The 26,761-nt window shown below is 38.0% G+C and overlaps 3 protein-coding genes across 14 annotated transcripts in view; 2 read left to right on the plus strand and 1 right to left on the minus strand.

Moving 5' to 3' along the window:
- Window positions 1-11,801, plus strand: part of LOC117823969 (kinesin-like protein KIF3C) — a 27,461-nt gene extending 15,660 nt beyond the window's left edge. The window contains exons 2-9 of one of the 2 annotated variants that reach the window (XM_034699274.1): window positions 3,217-3,318; window positions 3,859-3,981; window positions 4,257-4,265; window positions 6,651-6,769; window positions 7,340-7,456; window positions 7,944-8,052; window positions 9,156-9,301; window positions 9,868-10,368. In XM_034699274.1, coding sequence (XP_034555165.1) covers window positions 3,217-3,318; window positions 3,859-3,981; window positions 4,257-4,265; window positions 6,651-6,769; window positions 7,340-7,456; window positions 7,944-8,052; window positions 9,156-9,301; window positions 9,868-9,955 — 813 coding nt within the window. In that variant the 3' untranslated portion in view covers window positions 9,956-10,368. Of the gene's footprint in view, window positions 1-3,216; window positions 3,319-3,858; window positions 3,982-4,256; window positions 4,266-6,650; window positions 6,770-7,339; window positions 7,457-7,943; window positions 8,053-9,155; window positions 9,302-9,867 lie in introns of both variants that reach the window. The other variant, XM_034699275.1, reaches the window with a different exon arrangement.
- On the minus strand, window positions 7,561-25,579 carry LOC117823972 (toll-like receptor 5). Of its 3 annotated transcripts, none has more exons than XR_004633521.1 (2): window positions 25,338-25,579; window positions 7,561-7,723 (listed from the first exon to the last, which is right to left on the minus strand). XR_004633521.1 is itself a non-coding variant. In XM_034699286.1 (2 exons), the coding sequence occupies exon 2, from the start codon at window positions 20,206-20,208 to the stop codon at window positions 18,436-18,438; it is 1,773 nt and encodes a 590-aa protein (XP_034555177.1). In that variant the 5' UTR covers window positions 20,209-20,322; window positions 25,338-25,579; the 3' UTR covers window positions 18,300-18,435. The 3 variants fall into 3 exon arrangements, 2 of the variants coding, with proteins under 2 accessions (XP_034555177.1, XP_034555176.1); XM_034699286.1 differs by lacking the exon at window positions 7,561-7,723 and adding an exon at window positions 18,300-20,322; XM_034699285.1 differs by lacking the exons at window positions 7,561-7,723; window positions 25,338-25,579 and adding exons at window positions 18,300-20,322; window positions 21,159-21,518.
- The window catches only part of LOC117823970 (dystrobrevin beta-like), a 42,884-nt gene continuing 40,828 nt past the window's right edge, over window positions 24,706-26,761 (plus strand). For 3 of the 9 annotated variants that reach the window (XM_034699281.1, XM_034699279.1, XM_034699280.1), the window contains exon 1: window positions 24,708-25,244. The gene's annotated coding sequence lies outside the window, so the exon portion shown is untranslated. Of the gene's footprint in view, window positions 25,245-26,761 lie in introns of all 9 variants that reach the window. The other 6 variants (XM_034699283.1, XM_034699282.1, XM_034699284.1 and 3 more) reach the window with 3 other exon arrangements.

Here is a 26,761-nt window from a genome sequence, read left to right on the forward strand (position 1 = left end):
TTAAATCCCACCCCTTCTCTGTAATTAATTATTAATTAATAATCAAGTAAGCTTCCCTTTATATACAAACATATCCAATATTCATCTATTTTTAAAGATTGTCTATACTTCTTTTTTTTGTTTATACCTATAATTAACATACATGCATACATACATACATACATACATACATACATACATACATACATACATACATACATACATACATACATATACACCCATATACATGTAAACATATGCACATACATATACGCACACACTGCAGCAATTTGTAACGTTATGTTTACGTTTCTAGTTATTATTATCGTTAACTGCTTTGAACGTTACTCATATCAGAGCATGGCACATCCATAACTTCCTAAACTTCCTAATCAGCAAATTCTCCTTGTCCCTGCTTAGAATAAATCACAATGGCCTGATTCTCCAGATCGCTGCAGTTGAATGCACCACATGACTTCACCATGGAGTGATATAAATCTATGATAGCAAAGTATCCCCAAAAGCAAGTTCAGACCAAGAACTCCAACAAATGTTCCAACAAAACTGCTTTTTTCAGACGTTGCTGCGCCATACTTTCCTCCACCTGGTGTTTCTGCTTTCCTCAGATGTAGTCCAGGTTTCGGAGAGGAAGAGTGCACTAGTTTCCTCTCATGAGGTCAATATTAGCGAGCTGTTTTTAGGATCACAGGGCGACACGAACAGCTCAACAAACATTGTTCCCTTTTAATTGGATGTTGCTGCATCTGGGAAGTGGTGTAAATGAAGGATTTGACACCATTTTATGAACACAGGGAAGCTTGCATTAGGATGTTTTATCCATCACTGAAATCAAAATGTATTTAGATTTTCAGTAATAGCACGACTTAAACACTGAGTTCATTGTGAATGCCTGCACTATAGAAGCCTGAATGTAAAGGATTCATATCAAAGAGCGCAATGCGAGGACAAGACATGGGATGTATGGGAGAGAAAAGGCTGTGACGTGAATCAGCCCTTTAATGAAGCTGAAAGAATATGACACACACACACACACACACACACACTCAGCACAAAGACACGGCTCGAAACAAAGAGGCTTTCTGTAAAGACCTGCTGCATCTCCTCTGAAGGACTCCACTGTACTCTCTACATGATTACAACTCTGTGTATGTGAGTGTGTGTTTGCATGTGTGTGTGTCTATTTGTGTTCCCTCATGTAATCAGACGGACAGTGTGGTATGTGTGAATAATAAAGAATGTATAGGCTGCGCTCGCTCTTTCTGTACAAAGTCCTGAGGCTGGAATGTGGATCATACAAAATAGCCGTGGCCCCTGCTTGCCCTCTTTGGGCCCCTTATTCTCGATCTTCCCTCTTCCTTCTTTTTCTGCCTCTATTCTATTTCTTCCCCCTCTTTCTCTCTCTTTCAACCCCTCTTGTTAGATGTCTGCCCCCAGGACAGAAAAAGTTATGTGTGTGTGTGTATGTGAGGGATTCACTTTCAACACAGATTGCATCACTCTCACCCGAGGCCTTTATCCGTTTCCAAAGACGCTGTAACCAGGGGCATGAAATAATGACTCTTCATCAAACATGTTTGAAAGAAATCAGCTGCTTGGATTTTCCTTGTTAGGGGTGAAAGCACTCAGACAAAGCAAACCTGAAAGTCGAAGGCTTGCTACTTGTTTTATCATGGAAACAACGGAGGAGACAGTACTCAGATCATTTGTAAAAAAAAAAAAAGAGTGTGAAAATACTGATTCTAAATGGGAATGTCAGTTTTTGGTATTAGGTCATAAACAGCTAGTTGATATATGACAAGAGAAGAACAAAAAAAAATCAAAAGTCGTCCTTTAAAGAAAATGAACGTCTTCATCAAGCTACAAAGCCATCCATCGCACTGTTTATTAAGACATTTCACCAAAACAGAAATCAATCAATCAATCAATCAATCAATCAATCAATCAATCAATCAATCAATCAATCAATCAAACAATCAAACAATATGTCAAAATCATGGAGGACAAGTTGGGGGACTCATCATCTCGGTATAAAGAATATCTCTACTTAGAGATCTGAGATTGATTTAACATATGACCAAGCAATAAGGATGTTACCGTGTTTTACTCATCGTGTATAAAACATGGACTTAGTCTCAGTGATGTCACCTTTTGGTTTCTGGAGAGACTTTATAAAGCCCAATGATAGCCGGCATCAGACTGTAAATGCTGACTCAACCTAATTTTTGATCATCCTAGAAACTGGCAAAGAGGTGGAGCTGAAGTAGCCTCCTGGCAAACATCTACAATGCATCCACCTGAACAACAATTCAGCTGTTCCCCTAATTATACAAATGGATGTTTAACTCTAACCCCATAACGGATGTGTTATAAAAAAAATTCCCCCCTTGTACAGTGTGCATGACTACAATGAAATGCTACATACCAAAAATCGTTGTGGGAACCACATTGTAAACATGTTTAATTCTACTGTAAAAATGAGCATTTTAACATGGGTGTTAATGAGGGATACGTTGGCTTTTGGGGCCAGCCTCAAGTGGGCAATGGAAGAACTGCATTTTTCTGCACTTCCTCATTTACTTCATTGTTTTACCAGCTTGTTTTTTGATGAAGACAACTTTTTGCTGTTCTACTTTGAAATTGTAAAACAGTTGAAACAGTTGCAACATTTCAGTTTTATAAAGCACTGGTCTCTGTACAAATAAGAAAAGAAAACTGTGACTCCTGTCTGAAGTCTGAAGCACTGCAGTGTGTAAGCTGAGCTCAGCTTGTTGTGGCACAGTGTCATCATGGGGACGATAAGCTGCCCACTTCCAGCTCCATCTGCTTCATCAGCACAAAGTCTGCACTGCAGCTCAGTATACACAAACACACACACACAAATACACACAGAGATGTTAACTATCAGATGTCCAGATGAACTTAGTTCGACCTCATGAAAGACACTCAATCTTTGTCCTTCTTATGAAGGTTTGGACATATTTTGTCTTTTATTTCTGTCAGGTGTTGATTCCAGCTACAGTGAATTGTTGTTACTTAATATATAAATAAATAAAGACAATAATAAAGGACTGAAAAAAGGGTCATTTGGGGTCCAACTTCAAAAGCTTTTGTATTATAAAAGCATAGAACAAGTAAATATGACGTACTTCAATTGATGTGTTACAATATATATCATATATTGAGAAATATTAATGCAGGAATTTTAATTTTCCTCAGGCGATGGAGAGTAAACTGCTGGTTGGAGGGAAGAACATCACGGACCACACCAACGAGCAGCAGAAGATGCTGGAGATGAAGAGGCAGGAGATCGCTGAGCAGGTAAGCTTGTGTTTGTGTCAGTGTATGTGGGTTAGTTTATATGTATGAAACAACATTTCTGTTTCTTACATTGAAGTTTACAGAATGATATATTATGTAATATATATGATATATATAATATTTAAATAGTGATTTACTATGAGTACTTTTTTATTTGTCCCGTTTGTGTCCTATAGTCCTATATTGTTAAATCTGACATTGTAATCATCTGTCAACACCAAGTAGTATTTACTTCTGATATATGTTAAAACATGTATCATTACATCCTTCATCTTCTGAATGCATACTTTAGCCACACTAATGCCAGAAATTCATCTTGTCCAGTCAGAAGCAGCTGATCAGGCTGAGATCAGCTCTCAGTCCTCCTGCACTCTGCATGGTGAATAATGTACAATAAGCTGAAATTCAGCCGACCTCAAAAGCAACCGTGCTTCTGAAAAATTGAGTCAGAGTCGGCCTCAGTGCTCACAGCGTATGCCCTGCTTAAACCTGCATTTCAATAAACAAAAGTGCTACAGGAAGGTGACAATTCTGTTTCAGTCTCGTAGTGAGAGGGAGATTCAGCAGCAGGTGTTGGCGCAGGACGAAGAGACGCTGGAGCTGAGGGAGACTTTCACTTCTCTGCAGCAGGAGGTGGAGGCCAAGACCAAGAAACTCAAGAAGGTAAAGATGCTCAGATACAACATCTAGACACAAGACAGGAAACTCCCATGTAGGGAGATGCTATTTAATTTTTTCACCAATAACACACACACATAAGAATAAAGATACAGTGTTGTTTTTACATTCACACACATATTTACTTCTTCTTTGTGTTCCTAATGTCGGTATATCCCTTTTTACCTCTTTGACCCCTGACCTCTGACCCCTGACCTGGATCCTAATGACTCCTTGCCTTGGACACACGCTCTGTTTGGATACAAACATTTAAATCCCAGTATCTAAAGGTTTGTCTGCCGTCCCCTCGCCTGTCCTGGATCTTTCCCTCTCTCCGTCTGTCACACTCTCTTTTTTGAGCCTCTTCATGCCTTCCATATTAACCCGCTCAATCTGTTTCCCCTCGTCAAACCAATCTCCCAGTAACTCCCTCCTAAATCCCTCAGTGAAAACCCCTCCCCAAAACCAAGGAAAAACAAACAAACCCTGTGAAACCTTTCAAACCCCTCCCTGCTCTTCTCACATCCCGATCCGTTGCACGGCCAGCAGGACTAACGCCAAACCAGCCATTGTGTGAGTGTGGATGACAATGTGACTAATGATCCTCTGCTGATCTTTGCTTCCCATGATGCCCCCTAACGCGGCGCGTGTGACATCAACCCGTCGCTCACTGCATGATGTCAACTCTCTAAAAAGAAAGGAGGAGGAGGAGAAGGAGAGAAGTTTAACAAGCTGTGATTTTAGAGCTCAGAGGGAAGCTTGGGTATCATTGAAACTTTGACATTGTAAAAACTGAACCTGTTTGCAGCTGAAAAGAAGTGGATTAAGAGTCTGGAAGAGTTTCTGAAGCTAAATGTATCGTTGTGTTTCAGGGCTAAGTTTGTAAAATAAATGACATCTAACTATGAGGTTGCAGAACTTAGAAACCTTTACCCTAACTCTGCCAATGGCGGATACTAGAATTACGAAGATGTGAAAAGGCTGCTCGAGAGCTGGTGTTTGGTTTGTTCTTCTAAGCTTCTACAGAAATATAGCAATGCAATATAGATATAGTTTTTTCCAAGCAAAAAAGTAGGTAATTTAAGTTTAAAAATTGATTTATGTAGTTTCTATTTGATTTCTAGACTGTATGAAAACATGGACGGTACAGCAGCTCCCACAAAGTTAATCAAAAACATTAAAACAGTGTTTCTGTTACTATAGTTAGTTCTTATCATGCATGTTTTATTAAGTGTTCATTTTCTGAGAACTTAAGTTTTAATGAGCTTGTAGATACTAAAAGGAGTGGATGTGACATCATGATGGACAGCTCCTGAAGCGTTATTTACCATTTTAGCAGAGCAGAGGAGGGACGGTAATGAACGCTGATTCAAGAGTCATTGGAATTTCCATAATGTGAGGGTCAGCTTCAAATCAACACAAGAGTATGTTCTGCTGTAGAAGGCACCGACATGAGGTTTAACATTTTGGAAGGAGTGTGGCGTTTATCCCAAGGCTCTATTAGCAAGATAGCTTCTGCACATGCCTTGGCTACACTAGCGCACTATGTCAGGCAGTATTTTGGCTTCACTTTAATACAACAGGAGGAGATGGAGGTGTGCTGTCCATGTGTTTCAAAGGATCTGCCTTATTTAACAAAAGGGTCCTTTAAGAGATTACAGTGTAGAAGCAGCGCTAGCTTAAATAGATGCTTCACAACACCTTCAGGCTACAGAGATACTATGTAGAGCTGCCAGGACTCATTTCTCCTACACAATTCAAATACTGAAGATGATTATTGAGAGTTTAACCAACATTAATTTGCTGTTTTCAAACTCACATCAAACAGTGTATGAAAACCTGAGCTGCTGACTTATGTAGCAGGACTGTGAGAAACCTAGCATAACTTTTTAAGGCTACAGTGTCTGACAGGAAGTGCTTCCAGCTTTATTCACCACTTTTGTGATAGGTAGTGGTCATAAAAGAATTTGTACAACCTAATAAGTATTTTTTTTGCCAGTTATAGTCTGTTGTAGGTTGTGCTGTCTTGGTCAGTTAGAGGGATTTTTGTGTTTTCCTGGTATAAATAAAGGTTAATTTAAATATATAAAGACCTTGGAGATGCTCTCAGTCTCGATATGTGATCCTGTATCAAAGTGCATGTGAAATTTTCTTGAATTTTACAAGAGGTTCAAATTTATAGCATTTCTGTTTGCATTAACTGCTTTTCATTGTTTCACAACAATAACAATAAAGATTTATTGTATTCTATTCTAAAAAAAGACCAAGCATCCAGGAGTGAAAGCTTCACGCTCCATTTAAGTACAGGTTTCAAGACATAAAACTTCAGCTGCAGATTCATCTTCCAGGCTAAAGTCAGGATTAGCCAGTTAAAGCTCATTGAGTCTGCCCCAAGCTAAAACAAACAAGACACTATGTGTGAGCTCGAGAGTACAGGAGGAAAAGAGGAGAAAGAAGCCGTAAAGAGGGAAGGCTGCCATGGTGCTGCGCTCTGATTGGTTACCCTTTCCTCCAGACACCAGTGCGTCCATTGCTGTTACTATGGGCAACAAAGCTGCAGCGAGTTGGCGACCAGTCTGTCAGCGACCGCACTGCACAGGGTGACATCTCCCCTCCTCACCCTCTTAGTATGCGTCTCTCTCTCACTCTCTTTCTCTCTCTTTCTCTCCCCGTAGCTTTACGCCAAGCTGCAGTGCATCAAAGCAGAGATCCAGGACGTGAACGACGAGCACGTGAGGAGCCGACAGGAGCTGGAACAAACTCAGAACGAGCTGACAAGAGAGCTCAAGTTCAAGTGAGTCAAAAAAACAAACATGCTGAGGAGTCGGCAGAAATGTGCCAGGTCGGATCAGCAAACACGGAGTGCGCTCTCATCAGAAAGATACAGAACATGCTTTGTGGTATATTTCATTTCCCCTACAAAAAGAGAGATGCTAAGGGAGGAGAGATCACTGCTTCGTTTATTTGGATTCAAGAAATGATGCATATCCTTTTCTAATGCTTTCAGATATGTTATTTACTAATATGCGCCTAAAACCATCATTATAGGGGATGTGCTTTGTGCTATTTTGCAGAAATTGCCGCCTGTTTCAGTGCTGCCAACTCCTGTTTTTTATCCCTCAGACTCATTTTGACCCAGAAATTATGTAAAAATAGAGCCATGGTTAAAAAGCAACAGATAACCTCAAAGAGTGCTAAACACAATCAATCAATTTCATGTCTAAAGGGTGACTAAAGAGAGAGAAAATTAGAAATATATTCATAATCCTGACTTTGAGTAACTTTACAAATCTAAATAGGATCATTTTTTATCCATTTATTCTTAACATCACACTTTACACTGCTCTTTGTTCTCTTCATGCAGGTATCTCATAATCGAGAACTTTATCCCACCAGAGGAGAAGAATAAGATCATGAACAGGCTGACCTTTGACACCGAGGAGGATCAGTGGAAGTTTCAGCCTCTTGTTCCAGCTGAAAGGTAAGTGTTAGAAAATGCTCATTAGATCGACATAATGGACTCTAAATGGGTTTGACTGGAGTCAGGGTTCATGACCTCATGACCGCAATACCCTCCATGTCATTAGCTCCTCTTCTCTCCCATCTTTCCTGTTGTCTCCACTTTAATTGATGTTTTTCTCCTCTCTTCATTTGTCAGCCTTCAAAGTCTCTTCATGGCTAAAACATACATGCAGCTTCACTACAGATATGTTTCCAGCTGACTTCATCCTTTCTTGTGCGTCCAAACCTGAAAATAGATTGAGGGTGTGATGAAGTATTCATGGCCTTGCAGGAACCGATGGGGTTAAAGCACTTTTGAATTACCATGTGGCATCATTTTCCTCTGGAGTAAAAAAGCCAGATCCTGTTTCATTCAGCCGCAGCCACATGATGATGCTTATCGCCTTTATTAAAATGATTTCTTATTGATCGCCCCTTCCTCTCTCTCTCTCTTTCTTTCTCTTCAGTAAATCCTCACAGATGAAGAAAAGGCCGGCATCTGCAGTTGGATACAAACGCCCTATCAGCCAGTATGCCAGGGTCGCCATTGCGATGGGAGCTAACTCCAGATACAGAGTGAGTGTGTGTGTGTGCATGTGTGTGGTTTTTTTATGTTTCTGTAACCACTGTTTAAGCTTTAAATACAAAATCTGAGTCTTATTGAGGCTATTGTTTCTAAATAAGAACTGGTTATAGTTTGTTATTGGTAAAAACAATTAAAAATACATTAAATGTTAAAAAATGCGGGACATATTAACAATACTTTTGATGCTCTATCCATTAGACAAAACTGTAAACCTCTATTACTTAATTTTTGAGCTAAAAATATGTATATATATGAGTATCAAAAATAGAGGAAGTTCAAGTACTTGATGTAAAGATAAAATTTTTTCAGAGGATTATTCCTTTAATTCATCCTCTGTTCCCATCACGAGGAGATAATTGGTGCATAATGATGTGTTGAAATGCAGGATAAAGACAAAAAAAATCACATTTTGGCAGAATTTTTTTTACAATACAATTGTGTACTTAATTACATTTAAAAGTCTGCTTTTAAGATAGTAAAATCGGTATGAAATCTCTGTTTTTTAATTGAAACAGTTAGTGCTGATGGGATTTTTATTGTGCCTTGTATAAGCAAGGATTAAGAGTATCTCAGAGGGTTATGATAACTAATTAAATGTGCCAGACAAAGACATCATAAAGGCCCACGCTCGTTTTTTCAAGGTATAAGTTCCAGGTCTTAGGCAGCTGCTATTGCTTCATCTATATTTCTAGTAATAAAATATCATTGAATGAAAGAAAATAGAAAGCATACTCAGCATTTTAAAGCAGACGCAACAGTCACTACTTAGGGAATCAGAAGTGCTGTGGGGCGACTTTCATAACCTGGCAACAGAAAGCACCCAGAAAATTGAGGTTGTGCACAAACTTTGTCAGTGGACACAGGCTCTAAATGCGCATCAATAATACTTTAAAGTGCTATGATGCTAAAACTGGTGTAGTGTGTTGAGTGAACCTTCACCAGAGAGCAAGGTAAAATCAAACTATGGTTTTATTGAAATGGAACACTTTTATTAACCACAGCTAACATTGTGTGTGTGTGTGTGTGTGTGTGTGTGTGTGTGTGTGTGTGTGTGTGTGTGTGTGTGTGTGTGTGTGTGTGTGTGTCTGTGCAGGCTGAGAACATCATGTTTCTGGAGCTGGACATGACCCCTCCAAACACCGCCTCTCTGGATCGCTCGACAGAGGCAGAGCCGAACCAAAGTCACTCTGTGGACAGCTCGCCCACCAAGGACAGAGGAGTCCGCAAGTCTCGCTCCTGGTGAGTCTGAACCTGATGAACCAAAGTCAGACTGATGATACAACAGCAGGCTGACACTGTCCTCTGTTAGCAGCTAATCAAATATACGGTCCTGGTGCATATTCTCACAGACACACAGGCATTCTCAATTTATGATCAAAATAATTTGTTGTACTCCTCATATATCATCATCATGCGTATTGATATTAGCCTCATTTTGTAATACAATTCCTCAATTATGCTTTATATTCTTTATTGATGTACCTTTTTACTTCAAGATCTGCCTTGCAAATATGGCATTAAGTATTTTTGTATGTGGAGAAACCTGCAGGTACTGGTGTGTAACTGACTGTAAAAGGTTTAGAGTCAATGCGTCTCTGAATGAGATTATTCAGGATTACCCATCCCCTCTCTAGGCAGTCTTAATCTGATACTTTATCTCTTATACGTTAAGCAGGGTGAAATCTCAATGTTACCGGATAATCTTGTTAACCTGTCTCTTGATTGTTTATAAAGGCACATATTAAACACTCTGCTCACTTTGATATTAATGTCTTCTTTTTTCTTTCTTTTTTTTTTTTTTACAGGTGTCAGACTCCAAAATCCCTCACGTCCTCTTCCTCCAATGTTTCCTTGTCGGCATGTCATACTGCCACACCCATGGCAGCTCAGTAAAGCTTTAGTGGGGACTTTTTTAATTGTTATTTATTTGATTCCTTTGCATCCTGAAAGACTTCTCAATGAGGCCTACAGCTGGGAACACCACCTCTGCTAAATCCTGACAGAAGAGCGACCACATTTGAAGAAATTTAACAAGGAAATAATCTTCTAACAGGAAACTAAACAACATTATGGACCTCTAAAACTCTGTAAACAAAACTTCCTCCTGTTGTACGGATGTAAAGACCCCTAAGGACCTCTTCTTCCCTGCATGAGCCTCAGATCATCCTCTTAAGAGCTGGCTTGAACCAGACTTTTCTGTGTGTGTGTGTGTTGGAGTGTGAGTGTGTTATCTGTAAATACAGGGCTGTATGATTGCCTGTTTGTGTTTCTAAATGTGACCAATACAGCCTGAATTGCCTGTCAGATAACGGTGTACATATTTCACATATTTGGGGTATTTTCTGGGCAGGGTTTGTCTGTTTTCTGTGTGACAAATGAAGACAAAGTAATTCATAAAGATGACGTCCATTATGTCCATTGACTGTTTTCTCATGGCAGCCATTTTCCTCTGGCATCATGCTCAGGTGATAAACTCAAATTAAAGCTGCTGTTGGTAGTCACAGAGTAAACATCTGTTCAGAGAGAGGGACTTCGAATGTCAATACTATCCCTCCAAACCAGATTTCCTCTTAGCCCCCCAAAACAGATCAGCATGTGCAGTCATGATAGTGCCGGACTCATAACCAATCGGAGGACATGGTGGGGGTCGCCGTGGGGGCCGCCCCTTAACCAATCAGGACAGAGGATTGGAGATTAGCTATGATTGGTTCATCATAACGGGAACGAGGGGAATACTAACATTGCTTGATACAAAGGCATTGGAAAACGCAAAAATTTTGCAATAGTCTCAAATTACTCCACTTACCGATGAGTACTGATGGACATTATGACCTTTTCTCCAAACCCAGCTGAAAAAAAGTAACTTTTACGTTAATGTTACACCATTGCTACCAACAGCAGGTTTAAGCTACACAGTGTTGTTCTCATGAATAAAAGGTTATAAACTGTATAAAGGTAGGAAATCTGACAAACTGATATCACTTTAGTGTTCCTCAATCAGTAACTGAAAAAAACAATCAACAGTAAAAATGTAGAAGGACACATTTCAAAGCAACATTTTGTGTCAACTGTTAGCTACAGTTGGACAACAGCTAGCATTATCATTTAGGCAAATACTGCTTAGATGCTACCGTTAGCTAAGAAGAGGCTGTAAACTAGCAATGCTGTATAATAGTATCACATGATACAGTTACAGCTTTGAATTGTATTCCAAATTAATTTGATAACGTGAAACTCCACTTCCTGGCTAATGTGATGTCTAGCTCATGTAATTGTGTGACTTTATTTCCTCACTCATTAAATATTAGCCAGTAAATTCACTTTCTACCTAATGTAATGTTACCTGCCAATTTACTGCTTAGCAAAAAACTTGACTGCCTAGATAATGTAATGTTAGCTAACTTCCAAGCTAATGTAATGTAAGCTTGAAGGGTATTTACTTCCTAGCCGATGTCATTTCGGCTCTGAATTTTGGTTCGTACCTAATGTAATGTAAGCTTTTAGGTGGAAATTCACTTTCTAGCTGATAACATGTTGACTAACTGCCTCGTCAATGTAAAGTAAGCAGGACTTTCTTTTTCCCAGCTAATGTAATGCTAGCTTGGAATTCCGCTTCCTAGCTAATAATTCTGTTCTGTTTTGGGTTCTTGCTTTGTTCTTGTGTATATTTTTGCTTGTATGTCAAAGCACTTTGTACACCCATGTTTTGAAGGTGCTATAAATAAAAGTATTATTGTTATTATTATTAATAATATGAGCTAGGTATTTTAAATTAACTTCTTGGCTAAAGTAATGTCAGCTGGGAGTGTATTCCATAGTTTATGTAATCTCAGTTTGAGAATTCCACTTCTTGGCTAAAGCAATGTTATCCAGATATTTCACTTTCTTACAATGTAATGTTAGCAGGGAATTTATTTCCTTGCTTATAACCCTGGAATCTAACCTTCTAGCTAATGCTATGTACACTTGGAATTGTATTTCTAGATGAAGTTAGCTGTGAATTTTCTTCCTAGCAAATACAATATAGCTTGGAATTTTGCTTGCTAGCTGAAGTAATGCTAGCTTGAAATTCTCCTTTCAAGATGATCTAGTGTAACTTAATATTTTTTTCTCTCTTGCTCATAAAATGTTAGCTGGGAAGTGACTAAGCATTATCTTAGAATGCTGTTGTTTTCACCTGACATAGCTTGATGCCTATCTCCATATTCAGTGCTTTTAACTTATGATTTCTAGTTATTTTTAAATGGATGAAATTATAGTTGTCAGTAACATATATTGAACTTCTTACAGCCTGTAATATTGGCAGTAAAATAAAATTCAGCATTTTAGCTTCCCACCTTGAGTATTAGATCAGAGGAAAATAAGCAAATAAGATGCCAGTGAACGCAGCTAGAATTGTTGAGGCTGGTCCATAGACTATAAAATATGGACGTAGTATCCATGCCGTCCCCCATCTGTTTCTGTGCTGTTTTGAGGCCAATCAGCCATGGCAGACATATTGCTGCTGTCGAGCAATTGTGACGTAAAGAGGCGTGGTTTGAGCCTCCTCGCCAAAAGCTACAGTGTTCCCGCCTGTCAATCAAGTCAGCTGTGCCTCTCGTTGGAAGACTCGTAATCTCAATATCTTCGAAATTCACCCCCCCTCAGTATGTGCCGATCGAGAAATGAGCTATCCAAACTACACTCGTCTTTTGTACCAGGCTGTAAACATGTTTATTTCTGCTGTAAAGATCGTCTTTTTTGTATTGGTGTGTATGTGGTTTCTGGTACTTCCGGAGCCAGCCTCAAGCGTATCCTCGATGAACTGCAGCTTTTAGCACTTCCGCATTGGACTCATATTTTTAGACCGGAGGTTGCTGTTTGGGCTGGTCAGATGAGGTGCTCTGAAACCTGAATGATAACCTTTACTATAAATTTCCCAGATTATTCAATATCTCCCTCATATTATCTCTGAAAAAGCGTTGTATTTTAAAAGTGGACATTGCCACTAAAATGACAAATATTGCATTGAAGTCATGATTTGCCAGTTTGCAGCCAGTTGGACAACAGGGTGGACCTGGAGAGAATCAAGAGGTCAACAAAGGCTAAGGTATAAGCCAGTGCTAGCTTGTTTAGCATGGTGCAACAGTGTTATTTGGATATTATGGAAAAATGACAACCATTTCCACCAAAGGTCACCTGCTTAATTCAATCATTCAGTCATCAGAATGATCATTTTCATGTGTTTTATTGCATTCAAATTGCTTGTTGTAAACCAACACATTTTAAAGACACATGCTCAGTTTGACTGTAGAGTTAAATTTGATGTGTCAGACCTTTTAACCACCTGACTCAGGTGTGTTCAGTTTAGTGTCACTGGGTTTATTACCTGCTGGAGGTTAAGAGGGGCAGACAGTGGGGTTCAGGTTGACTAATTATCTCTGTATTATTGATGGGAGATCTAGTTACAGATAAACCCCCTGCAGGGTGTAAGAGAGCAGTCCTTTCATGGTGGGTATAGACAGCATACATTAGCGTTGTGCTGCATTTGAACCAAGTTTTGTCCACCTTTATGTGTTAAATTATTGATCCCCACACTTAAAATTATATAATTTATACCTGGTCATTGATTATGTTAATGTACCATATATACTTGCAGAAATGTCAGTTTATCCGAAGTTCAATGTGGTGGCAGTCCAGGGTCGTGTTAAATTAAGGTCTTGAGTTGTGTTAAGACCAAATAAAAAGCAGTTTTCCATCTTTAACTAGCAAAACTACACCAGTTTGAGTGCTAGCGTTAACTTGGTTTATTGTAAAGTTCAAGCATAAGCTAGAATAAGGTAACAGATGCATATTTTGAGAACCTACTAACTACATTTTTGCTCTTTTCTTTCATCTTTCTTGTGTCTCTGTACATGTAAGACGTCAAAAAAGGAGTTTAAGGGAGAAACAAACAGTGAGTCAAATACACTGTTGCTATTTTCTTCCAGGTCTAAAAATATTGGTTTTGCTTGTTGGTTATTGTTCTACTAATATGGAGGAAGAACAATGAAAATGCACGTTATAAAAGACCAAAATCTAAAGTGACGGCTATTTTTTGGTCAAAAGAAAGAAGATGGTCAAAATAGTATAGAATCCTGATGTTTGAGAAAACAACCAGAAAATGTTCTGAACTTGTGACCTATAGAGGCTCTACTTTATATCAGCAATATAAACCATATCAGCAAATTGGCATCAACAACTCACTCTGTGCTACAAATTACTCGGAGTGAATTTTAAATCTGTGTTAGCCCACTTTCCTCTGTCTCAGCCATTTACAGAAGCACTCTGAGAACTTTGTTTTCAGTTACAGTGAATGGGAACAGGATTGACCCAGTTTGTTGTGAAGAAAGAAATGTAGTTTTCAATGCATTTAGGTCTCATAAAAATCCTTTTCATGTGCTTGAGGGTCAAAATGAGGGTCAAACTACATGCAGTTATACCTTTAATGAAGTGAACAATCCAACAGAAACATAAGTGTGTTAATGAGGATGTTGTATATTAACATTGGAGTTTTTTTAAGCAGGGTCACAGTTTGTGTTGCTGTTCATTAGAAGAAGATTCAAAACAGTGATATTAATCCCAAAAGTGAGCTAACAACAGTGACTGCAGCTTCTTAAAATATTAATACAGTATGCTGATTAATTCGCTCTGTTTAATGCAGTGTCAGTCATCCCCCCTGCCCCAGGATATCATGAATTTTGGACTAAAAATAGGGCAGACAGGGATGCAAGGACAGACATGATTGATTTAAATAAATTTGCAACTAAAGTATGATGAGAAACAAAACATTTCGTCATGTCTCACATTGCTCCATGTGTTGTTTTGTCATATTAGTCTGTAAAATCGAACATATATGTTTGTAAAATACTGTAAAAATGTGCGTGTGTGTGTGTGTGAGTGTGTAAGAGAGAGGGGGGATGGAAGGATAGCTGGAATCAGGAAGTGGAGGAGGTGAACACTGAGCCTGTTTCCATGGTAACGACTGTAAAGGGTGTTGAAATGGGGATGGAGGGGGGTTGTGTACCTATATGTATGTATGTATGTAACATGGTGGGCCAGACCGGCTGAGCCAAAGTCTGACTGACAAAAAAAAATCTAATAAAGACACTGTCATAGACGCCTAGGGGTCAATTAGTCTTGTTTAAATACCTTTAATTAATAGTGATGGATGTGTGTTGTGTTATTTTGTATTTGAGTTTATGTGTGTGAGAGAAAAAAGCAAGAAGAGAGAGAGATAGCCCTTAAGAACTGTCATTTTTAATCTACTTCATATCTTAAGGATTCCCTTTGGCATCATTGAAGTGGAAGATTTTTCTCCTCTCATCCACATGCCATGAAAAATTGATGATATAGTATAACCACACTATATACCAACTCACAGCCATGACCATAAAATAATATGAAATTAAATAGATTTGCAAAGACAACGCAAAAAAACTAAATAATGACAACATTCAGCCCCTTACAGCATCTGATGTAGTAAATTTTGGGTTATAATCAAGAAAACAGTTCTGAATACCACATCTTTCATCAACTAAATTATGCTCTGCTACACATTTAATCCAGTGTGGAAAAGTCTGTTTGGTTTTGTTTTAGGGGTAGAGATGAGGTAGTGTGGAAAAGCATCACGAGGGCCAGCAGTCAGTAGGTATGTAGTCAGCTGAGTTGATGCTGCCCTCTGCTGTTGGAGGAGGGAATATCTTCATGCTGTGTTATATACAAATTCAAAACTCAATTTCAGCTGCTCAACCAGCACATCCTCTCTATCTGAAGTACTCTCTAAAAGTAAAGGGCCCTTTGGCTGTGATATACTGAATCACCTTTCTCTTACATCACTTTGATATTAATGCAGTTTGAGTTGTAGTTTCAGAGTTTATGTGTTTATGATCCAATCTTTTGGTTATGTTAGACTAAATTAGTTGCGCTAAGAAGCTTTATGCCACAAATTTTCATCCGGGAAACACATATTCATCTGTGCAGCTTAATCCATGAGAAGAAGTCAGTTTATCATTTACCATATGTCATACCTTAAATTAATTTGACCTATTTCCAGATCATTCTGTGTTACATATAAGTATACGATATATACAGCTAAAAATGCATTTTTTATTTTCTACTTCAAACGCTCAGAGCATTACCGCTCCATAAAACTGTACAATATTTAAATAAAGAAACAAAACAAAAGATAGGATTAAATATTGATATATAAATGTAAAAATTGTTATCCAACATACGTTAGAATAGAAAAAAAAAGAATCGTAAGGTGGCATAATATACCACTGTTTATGTTCATTGACATTTATGAATGTTCTGTGTGTTGTATTTCCTTAGTCTCTGAATACCCAGTGGGTCACCAGGCATATTTTACCTCTGAAAGAGACTTAGTCTGTAATCTTCTCTTAATAATTGTAAATTTGTTCCCTAATGTCCTAATTATTTCGATTTATTCTCTGAACATAGCTAATTCCAGCCGTGCGCCATAATTTAAAGGATAATCAGGGTGAAAGTGATTGATGGAAGCTGTTTAGGGTTTTAAAACCAAATGTCTCACTTTTCCTTGGACAGCCGTCTTCAGTTTCGTCATATCTAATTCCATTCTAACTCAATAAATCAAAGCTTCAGTATTTCTCCTTGGTAGTCCTTAAAACTGTTGGAAGTGTTGTTGCCAGGCAGAAATATGTGTGATTGTGATTTTACAGAGCCACATCATGACCCAGTGATTCTGTTAAATTGTTAAAGTTTGCCCTCGTTTTCTCCTTCATTTGTTGTACATGTTAAAATCAGGTTCACTTTAATTGGAGCAGAAGAAAATGATGTAGGTCACATCGAGTGAGAACGTCATTGTGTGTGTCAGACACAGCTGTAATGTGACAGTACCTACTTTCTCTGTAAATTGAATGCAGACTTTAGAGGCTGAATTATGAATGAATGAATGAACGTCTGCTGGTACAATGTTGCTTACAAGTTGAAAGAATACTCTTAAGTGGAGAACAATGGATGTTTCAATAAAGCACATCTGGGGGCTTAGGGTCATTTTAACCCTACTGTTCAGAGGTTTCACATTTCAATGTGTTCCATGGCAGCCAATCAGTGAATAACTTGGGAAAACTGTATTTATAACCAGTTTTGTTCAAGGATCATTGGTATCAGAACCACAGATGTGTAATCGTTGTGCTGTACAATATAGCAGGTAATTTATTCATCCATTTTAAAAGACTTTATGTCAATCTATCAACGTACGCAGAAACCAAATTAAACATCAACACACTGCACAAAAGAAAAAATGAAGTCCTAGGCCAAAAAACAGAAGACAGAGAAGAGTTTAAAAAATTAGACAAATTCAACCTGCACTGGAAAGAGGTCGTTCTTACTGCTTGAAGCCCAAATGCTTTTAGAGTAATGCTGCAGCTCCACCTGCTGGTGAAACGACACAGAGACTTCCTTATACTGGATTTTTTTATTCATGAGTTCAGTGGATCTCAAACACAGACTGTATATAGAACGGACAGCATGGCTTTGCCTCCTCTCATATATCTTATGATATATCAGTCTGTGATCTTAACCCACATTATCCATGGTGCATTTTCTCAAGCACACATTCATATTTCCACTTAAGATATATTTCCTATAATGATCACTTTTAATTGCTGGTAGATTCCGTTTGTTGATACAAATTGTATTTAGAGGAGTGTGATATTGCAGTAATGATGATGGGGGTGATTATGTGTTTAATTTCAAAGCTACCAAAGATATGTGTTAAGAAGCTAAAATTGAATTACATCCATTAGCTGCATTAAAGCTAGACTGGTATTGTATTTAGTTTAGTAAAAAACTCATCTGGTCTGAATCAAACACCCAATCAGGGTTAGTTTGCACATAATTAGCCAATTAGCCAGCTTTGTCTCTTTCTGTCACTCTCTCTTCACTGAGCATACAGTGGCTGTGGGTACACAGGGGCCTGCACTGCAAACATTACAATTTTGTAGTTTATTTCTCAAGTTTCACAATATCTCACTGCATTTAATGCTGACCTGCAGATCCAGATTTAAGTCTTATTAAAAGATATCACAAACAAAACTAAGGATTTAATCGATTGTTATGATTATATTGTTGATAATGTAGTGAGGTCATTTTCTTTGGTATGTTTCTTGAAATAATATTTAATTTTGTTTCAAGAAACTAATAAAGAAAATGTTGTTTGCTGCATTGGCAACTATTTTTACTCATTACAAAAAATTGTCTTATATTATGGGAATGAAATATTTTGACTAAATCACAGAAATGAATAAGATTGTAGGTTTTGTAGTGTGCTTTACATACTGAGTTACACCAGTGCCCCCTAATCCTGATTTTTAATCTTTGTTTACCTGAACAGCATAATCTAAGAGAGGAACTTTATTAAGACCAGAAGGAAACTCACACCTGAACTCCTCTACTTGACTCATGAAGGTTATATTTGTAGTTCTAAGCCAGGTCAGGAAGCTCTCCAGGTTTTGATCACAGTGAAACCGGTTCGATTGTAGGTTGAGGAAGCTGAGGGAGTGGAAAGCATCTGGGTCTGGGGAGGCTATGAAGTTGTTTGAAAGGTGGAGAAGTTTAAGACTTTTGGGTAACACATCAGGCTGAAGGTAAGTCAGTGCGTTGGATGAGAGATCCAGCTCCCAGATTGAGGTAAGACCCTTGAAAACTCCTGGGGGAAGAGAGTCCAAGGCATTGAAGCTCAAATTGAGACCAAGCATATGTCCAAGGTTGTCAAACAGATTCAAACATCTCCCCTGAGACCAGATGGTCCGCAGGGAGCTGCTATGAAGATCCAAGACTTTCAAATTATTCACCCAAGTTGAAGAAACCTGTCTGCCAAGTGTGCAAAACTTGATTTTGTTTCCTCCATAGAAAAGATTCTTGAGGTCTTTCAGCTGGGTCAAAAGAGTAAAAACATCCCCCAGGTTTGTCAGTCTGTTGTCTTCAATGTTCACATGCATGCTATTACTGGCAAAGCGTGGTAGACTGCTAACAGAAGACGGTGAGAGCTTATTATCATTCAACAGGAGATAATCTAAACGTGGAAGAGATGCAGGAAAGCCAAGATCTCTCAAAGAGTTTCCTGTTAGAAATAAAGCCTTCAAGTTTGGGAGTCCGCTAAATGAGCCATGTCCAAGAGCACCAATGTGATTGTAGGACAAATCCAACACTCTTAGGTTTCTTAGAGAAGCAAAAGTGTGAGAATAGATTTCCCCGAGCAGGTTGTGTGAGAGGTTGAGCATTACTAAATGTCCCTGAAGACCCATGAAGGCGTTCCTGTGGATCTGATTCACTCTGTTGTGGGAAATGTCAATGATTGTGACCTCTTTCAGTGGACTGAAAACCTCCTGGTGCAGTGCAAATATCCTGTTTTTGGACAGATCCAATTTGTGGATGGAGCTGTTCTTCAGGCCTTCAAATGTAGTTCTGTCTGGATCAGGGAGATTGTTGAAAGAAAATCCCCTACCCATTGGTCCTGACAGCTTGAGATGGGAGATCTTAGTCCCCTCGATAGCTCTGAAAAACTGCTTTGATTCAAAAATGCTGAACCCGTTGTAGGATAAGTCAAGGGTCTTGAAGGACATTCCTCTGAAAGGATTTCCACATTTCTTCCAGTCAAAACCGTCACCGGACATGTCCTTTAGGTGAACAGAGTTCAAGTTCAGATAACTGAAGTCCTTCCCTTGAAAAGCAGCCAGATCTGGCTCACAGATTTTGTTGATTTTGTTCAGCTGAAGATTAAAAACTTTCAAACTGGTCATGTTTGTGAAGAACTTTGAAGGCTTCAGTCTCTGTAACTGGTTTCCAAAGAGGTCAAGACTCTCCAAAGCGCGCAGTGGCTCCAGAAAGTTCTCCTCCAGTATGGACTCTTGCAGTGAACAGTAATCCAGTTGGAGGCTCTGCAAACCAGACAGTCCAGCAAAAGCAAGAGGCTCCAGCTGAAGGCCAAGGTTGAAGCCAAGCACCAGCTTCCTCAGACGCTTTTGTCTGATGAAGGAATTATTTCTGATCACGAGAGACAAGGACTGTCCACCGAGGTCCAGCTCCTGCAGTTTGTCCAGGCCGGACAGGGAGGTGGCGTTGATCTCATTGATGTGGTTCATCTCTAGGTACAGGTGGGTGATGTTAGGAGGGAGGGGGGGAACCCAGCGGAGGTTTTTGAAGGCACAGTTTGCAATGGAACCAATGATGATGCATGATGGGAAACATCCTATTACCTGCAAGAAAGTAGAATATTAGAATATTGTGGAACATTTTGACGTAGATTTATAGACAGTTACTTTTTTTTTACATACATAATATCTGATTGAAGTTGTGCATTATTTGCATTGTCTATTATGAACTTACTGCCGGGTACACTTTTGATCATACAAAAACCTGTATGAAACAAGTTTTAGCTGTAAAAAAACAGCTCTCTAATTTTCTCCATACTCCTTATATGGTAGACACCGATATTTGAATTTCAAAGTTGGTAATTATAAGTACAGAAACATAACAGGATAACACCAACCAAAACCAGACAATGAAATTAGTAGAGTCTGATATCAAGGGGCACGTCCAGACTTTGTTGACTGTGTTTGCTCTGCTGGGGCCCTGAGTCTCTAATAAATCAAACAGCCAACCATGGTTAAGGATCTTAGGGTGGCACCAGGGGTGGCCAATCGGTTTTGGAAGGGGACCATGCCACCCCTGGTCACCCTTTTATACTCCCCTGGTCATATCTGGAAAGTGCTAAATTCAGAACTGTAGTTTGTTGATTTTCCAAATCTAATATCTCAACTTTTTTATTCAACCTTTGATAGATTTTTGTTCATTTTTAAAACGTATCTCTTGTTATTCTCCTACAACTGGAAAATATAAACAGTAAATGTGTTGTTTCTTATCTTACGCATATTCATAGGTTTTAAACAATGCAAACCAAAGTACACATTATTAAAACGTAAAAAAAACCAGAACTCCATTGACAGGTTGTGTATCATGTATAAGTAAGTTTTTGAACTGATCAATAATATTAATTTAATTAAGAATTAATGTAACTTGAAGATTTACATACCTGTAGGAAAAAGAAGAAGGAGGCCACAAGCAGCCTCATTGTCCCACAGAGATCCACTCAGAGGAAATAATGATCCAGTCTCTTCAGAATCAAATCTGAGCTCCAGTCTGCAGAAATTTCTGTTTGAGCTCTTTTTATCTCAGAGTGTTTGCATCACCTGTGTCATGCATTGCATTGACCCTGCAGCAGAAACATGACGGTGAATGGGACTTCCCTTTTTTTTTTTCCACAATTACAAGAGAAAGGGAAGTACCCCTGCATGTTTACAGACAGCTGCCTCCTGTATGTTTACATGTTGTGTATCAGAGTAGGGAGGGTACATTCTTTTACACAACTGGCTGTTTGGAAAAATCTGACACTGCCAGGCATTGGAGTTACAACATGTGTTGGTATTTCTTTCCTGCACTACACTCAAGATTTATCACAGTGTTTAAAAGAGTTTTAGTGTAAAATGTATATTTCAGAGTTAAGTTTTCTATCCTAAGAAATGTCAGAGACCCTTTTCCTCCTAAAGAGTGTAGTTTTCAGAGGAATATTGAAATATCATTTGGTTTACAAAAAGTAAAAAATAAAGTATTTCATGTATTTCAGTGAGCAGCTTCAGAAACATGTTGCTACAGTCTTAAATACCTACGTTTATGTTACTGGTGACAAAGTGCAGATGCAGAAATTCGCTAAATGAGCGTGTTAAGAAGAAACATATCTTACTGTGAGACTAAGGTTGTATGGAGACAGCTTGCTGTGGCTTGCTCTTTTAAAATACTGACACTGAGTTGTATTGAATTTACAGTTATCAGAAAAGGCCACAAATTATTCCAGTAATACATTTTGCAAGATTCAACAGTTATGTAATTCTATCTTTTAACAGGATGCAATAAATATGTATGAAACAAAATGTGGGATGTCTTCAGGCAAGCTATCCTACTTCTAGTTTCTATGTCTGAACATTTTGATATTTGAATATATGTTTCCACCTGACTAAAACAGACCTGCAACAAAGCACAGCGACATAACCTTTACTACAGTGTCAGTAGTTGCTTCTGCTACATAACTCAATTTTAAATTGACATACACAAATAGTTACTTAATGTTAAGTGATCAAATTATTTCAGTTACAAAATTGTACCAAACACGTTTGTACACAGATTGATTTGTCTGGGAATCAGTTTTAGTCACAGGATCTATTTTAAACAGAGAACATTGCTTCGCTGAGTCATATTGTTCCTAAAAGTTTGCTTAAAGAAAAAAAATGTTTTCCTCTTTCATGCAAGCTTCTCAGATTAAGTTGTCATATACTAAAGGAACATTTTCACTTCCACTGTGACATATTTATCTAGTCATTTACAATGCACTAGTTACTTTGCAAACACTGCTTAAATACAATAATACAGTATAATCAGTTAATTGTGTGATTCATTGATTAAACTACTCCACATTGGGGCAGCTCTATAGTTTTAATGCAAGTACAGTATATAGCAAAGCAAGGGAGGCAGCTTAGTTTGTATAGCATGAGGAAATTAAAAATGCTGCTAAGATTTATGAAACATAGTTAAAAACACAGATTTGCAATTACAAAAGGCAGGAGTTTAAGATTTGATGAGTTAAAATACTCAGAATACTTTTACACTGGGGGTACTACTTGTATTGTTCAACCAATGCATTTACAACCTTTGGTCTATGTGGCCCACTGTACAAGTCTAAAGTCATGGTGATATGCAGATGTAAAGCTTGTCATGGCTTTTTAGAGAATGGATCACAGGAGGCACTACATTTTATAGGGTCATGTTTTTCCACTTTAAAGCCTGGATAAATCATAAATCCTCATGATGTGGACTGTGGTTGGTCTGTGTTGCATTATCAATGTTATCTGCTTAATACACTGCAGAGTTCAGTTGTGTGCATTTGTGAGGTTGTGTGGTGTGTGCATGTAGTTTTTTAACACAGGGCTGGAGAATTTCACAACTTCTGGAGAAAGTAGGTCTGTCAAATACAATAGAGAGGGGGAGAGAGAGAGAGAGAGAGAGAGAGAGAGAGGGGGAGAGGGAGAGAGAGAGAGATAGAGAGAGAGAGAGAGACTAGGAGATAGTGGGGAGAGAGAGAGAGAGAGAGATAGAGAGAGAGGTTAATGGACATTGTTGCAATGAGACCATAGCTTCTCCAAGTAAGGGTATAAAACGCCTCATATTCACTCTAGCATTTTGTTTTCATTGATACATTTTTGATAAACTGAGAGAGTGACCTATGTTTGTGTCCATGTGCAGAGATGTTGTAAACATAAATAAATGAGAGAAAAAAGTAGCATTTCATTTCTAACAAAAGGTATAAATTTGGAAATAGAAATAGGGCCTTCTCAGTAGTCCATGTGAAAGTCAAAAGGCTAATATTAGGTGTAAATCTCTGAGTAAATTTAGCCAACTTCTGTTACTTTCAAAACTTGACACATTTAGTTTTCATTGGTTGTGGAAGTACCATTATGTTGCGGAAAACAAACATAACAGGAGGGTTAAAGAGGTGGACAGTCTGAAGTTCAATATTGTGCATTTTGGATAATTGTAAAAAAAAAAATAATAATATTGATATGTGGCTTAGATTTGAGTTTTAAGCTTTTTTTTTTTGTTTAATGCTAAGAAACCAGTGTTATAGCAGCAATGTTATATATATATTTTTTTGCGATCAATTGTTTTTTATTTCAAAGAGAAGGGCATGACATATTTCAAAGGCAATAGTACAACAGGTTGTAAGCATTTCTCTTTAAACTAGGACCCCAAAAGTCACACATAAGTACACATTATTCATCCCAGTAAGTCTTTAACCGCTGCAGCCGCAGAGGTCCAGGTTCAGATTGTTTTCTGACCAGCCCCATGTATTTTTGCTACAGACAACTCCATGTATATTATGCTCAAAAATGTTTGCAGCCACTGGGTACACGTGAGTGTGTAAGGAGGCTTCCATTGCAAGGCTAGCATTTTTAGCAATGTTATATTTTGTAGGGTTGGTTGTGGTGATGGTGCCCACTGAGATATGAACAGATCCATACCATCCCTGCTCTGTCTGTCACACTCCATCATCTCATCCCGAACTCTCTCTCTTTTGACTGCTGCTGGCATTACAAGGCATAATATTGTATTATAATCATCTTGCCATATTATTATTATATTATGTTATATTACATTATTATTCTAACTACAACTCATGGTCATATTACATACCCATATTATTTTTATTTATTGCTTAATTTGTCATTACCACCATGTCAACCTGTCACTACTGATTTTTTTTTTAATACTGCCTGTAAGTACTTCTATTTAATTTAAATTCCACTGTAACATTGTAAATATGTAAATTGTATTCTAGCTTTATTTATCTATTTTTATTTGTACTTATTTTATTTTAATTTAATTTAATTTAATTTAATTTAATTTAATTTTAATTTTAATTTTAATTTTATTTTTATTTTAACTTATTTTAACTTATTGAAACTTCTTTCTTGATTGTACTTATGTCTGGGTTTGCTCTAACAACTGAATTTCCCCCCGGGGGATCAATAAAGTAATATCTCATCTTTTCAGGGGGCCAGAACTCCTCGCGACGTCCCTGGACGTAGTAACGGTTAGTCGTCGAGACAAAGTTGTGCTGTTGAACTCTCTTCCTTTGTGAATTAAATTACAAGTTATTTGGGGGGAAAGGAGCATTATTTACTGTAAAACCAGCTTAAAACAGCTACTACACGACAATGTTTAGTGTCAGTAGCACTCACTGCTCCCTGTCACCGGGGAGGGGGCAGGACGGAGCGAAGAGGGGAGTGACTTTCTTTCAAAAATAGTACACTTCATTAGGGGCAGTAACCGGTACACCAGCAGCGGTGAGCGGTGTGGAGGGTGTGAAACATGGTTTGCTACGGAGATAAATAACGGGACCGGGGCGGTTTTATTTCAACCAAAGTGAAAGCATTAAGAAACACGGTGCAAAGAAGAAGCGGACACTTCCAGAGAGGAGGACCTGAGCTGCAGCGAGCTGAAGTCAGTGCCACACGTTTCAGTGTTGATGTCGGTATTTGGACACGAATACCTGCTGAAAATCATCCCGGTAAGTAGACTTCAACTCAAATAAGTCTATGAAGCTACACTGCTGAGCCTCAAAAGCAAAAAGTTTAGTTCTTAGTAAGTTAGTGGGACTTACTTAGTGTCGAGTTTGGAGAGTTAAAGCTCACATTCATTTGTTGGAACAAGGTGAACAGGGAGTTAAACTTTTCTGCAATATGGCCGCTCAGATGTCACATCTTCCCAGAAGTAGGCAGAACTAAAAATGAGCTTTGACTCAAGTCTTTGGGATTCATGGCAGCTTCAACTGGGACCAGCAGACTATTGAGATATTGTATTAAGCAGTGTTCCTCCTTCCCTGTCTTTGGGTGCTGTAGGAAACCAAAGTCTTGCCCACTTTTCAAATGAAAACTACTATTGGTGTTGGACCTGTAACGTAGCAGTGATGTTTCTGTATATGGGAGGAACGATGCTCTACTCATTAATGTGACAACTTAATGTTACTTTATTTATCTCATGAAAAAGTCACCATATTAAAGAAAACATAAAACTTCTTGATTGTTTTGGAGTTCACTTTGAAGTTCGGCATATAAGTCATCCTGGAAGAGGTTTGTTGCATTCATGTTTGTTCATTTGTATGGGAACAGATGTAAGATTACCCGCTGGACTGGAAATAATTCTGTCTGACTACTACAATGTAATGTAACTATATAAGAAATCATAATGTGCTTTAATTAATCAGTTTAAATCTGACCTGTGTGGTCAGCTCAAGTGATTTATCACTCCACAGCCTGCCAAACAGTGCCACCTGAGACTACTGAGGCACTTAAGGGGCTCTGGCAAAGAATGACAACCCCCACCCTTAATACTCTTAAATGTTATCAGAGCATATAAAGTGAATACTCAAAGATCTGTACTGAATACACTTCTCTGTGTTGGATGAGTGTTTCTGTTGGACATATGAATCCTTAATTATGCAAACTTAAAATAGCCATTTCAAAGATATGACAACTGTTGTCTATGATTTCTAGATTTTTCAGTACTTTCAACATGCCAAATAATGTTAATTTAAGAGATATTTCAGTAAAAAAGAGTATTAACTTTTTTTTGTTTGCCAAGAATATTGTTGTACTTTAGTCCTTAATAATAATAATAATAATAATAATAATAATAATAATAATAGTACATTTAATTTGGAGGCGCCTTTCAAGTCACCCAAGATCATCTTACAGGGAATAAAATAAAAAACATGCATCATTAAAACATCATTAAAACAAACAGACTAAATAATAATATAAATTAAAAAATAAAATAAAGCTTAATAAGATCAAACTCTTTAATTCTTTCCACACTCAAAATATTTAATTTCTCACAGTATACTTTTTGTACTGTTAGTAAAGAAAATAGATGACACTAATTGTGTTTCTTGTAACCCATTCATATTTGTAATGTAATATTTTTCTCTTTCAAGCGTTATTTAACAGTATTTTTAGCCCTGGGCTGCATTATTATTATAATCATTGCTTTAACATTTATCTTATTTATTTATCTATTTATTTATTT

The sequence above is a fragment of the Notolabrus celidotus genome, chromosome 13 (assembly GCF_009762535.1).
Source record: "Notolabrus celidotus isolate fNotCel1 chromosome 13, fNotCel1.pri, whole genome shotgun sequence".
NCBI lineage: Eukaryota > Metazoa > Chordata > Actinopteri > Labriformes > Labridae > Notolabrus > Notolabrus celidotus.

What these genes read in the sequence shown, in the direction of transcription:
- LOC117823972 (XM_034699285.1), bottom strand. Translation starts at nt 21,197, where the DNA reads ATGAGGCTGCTTGTGGCCTCCTTCTTCTTTTTCCTACAG. An exon ending in CCTTCTTCTTTTTCCTACAG is followed by an intron (nt 20,323 to 21,158) that starts GTATGTAAATCT and finishes ACTTTCTTGCAG; the next exon opens with GTAATAGGATGTTTCCCATC.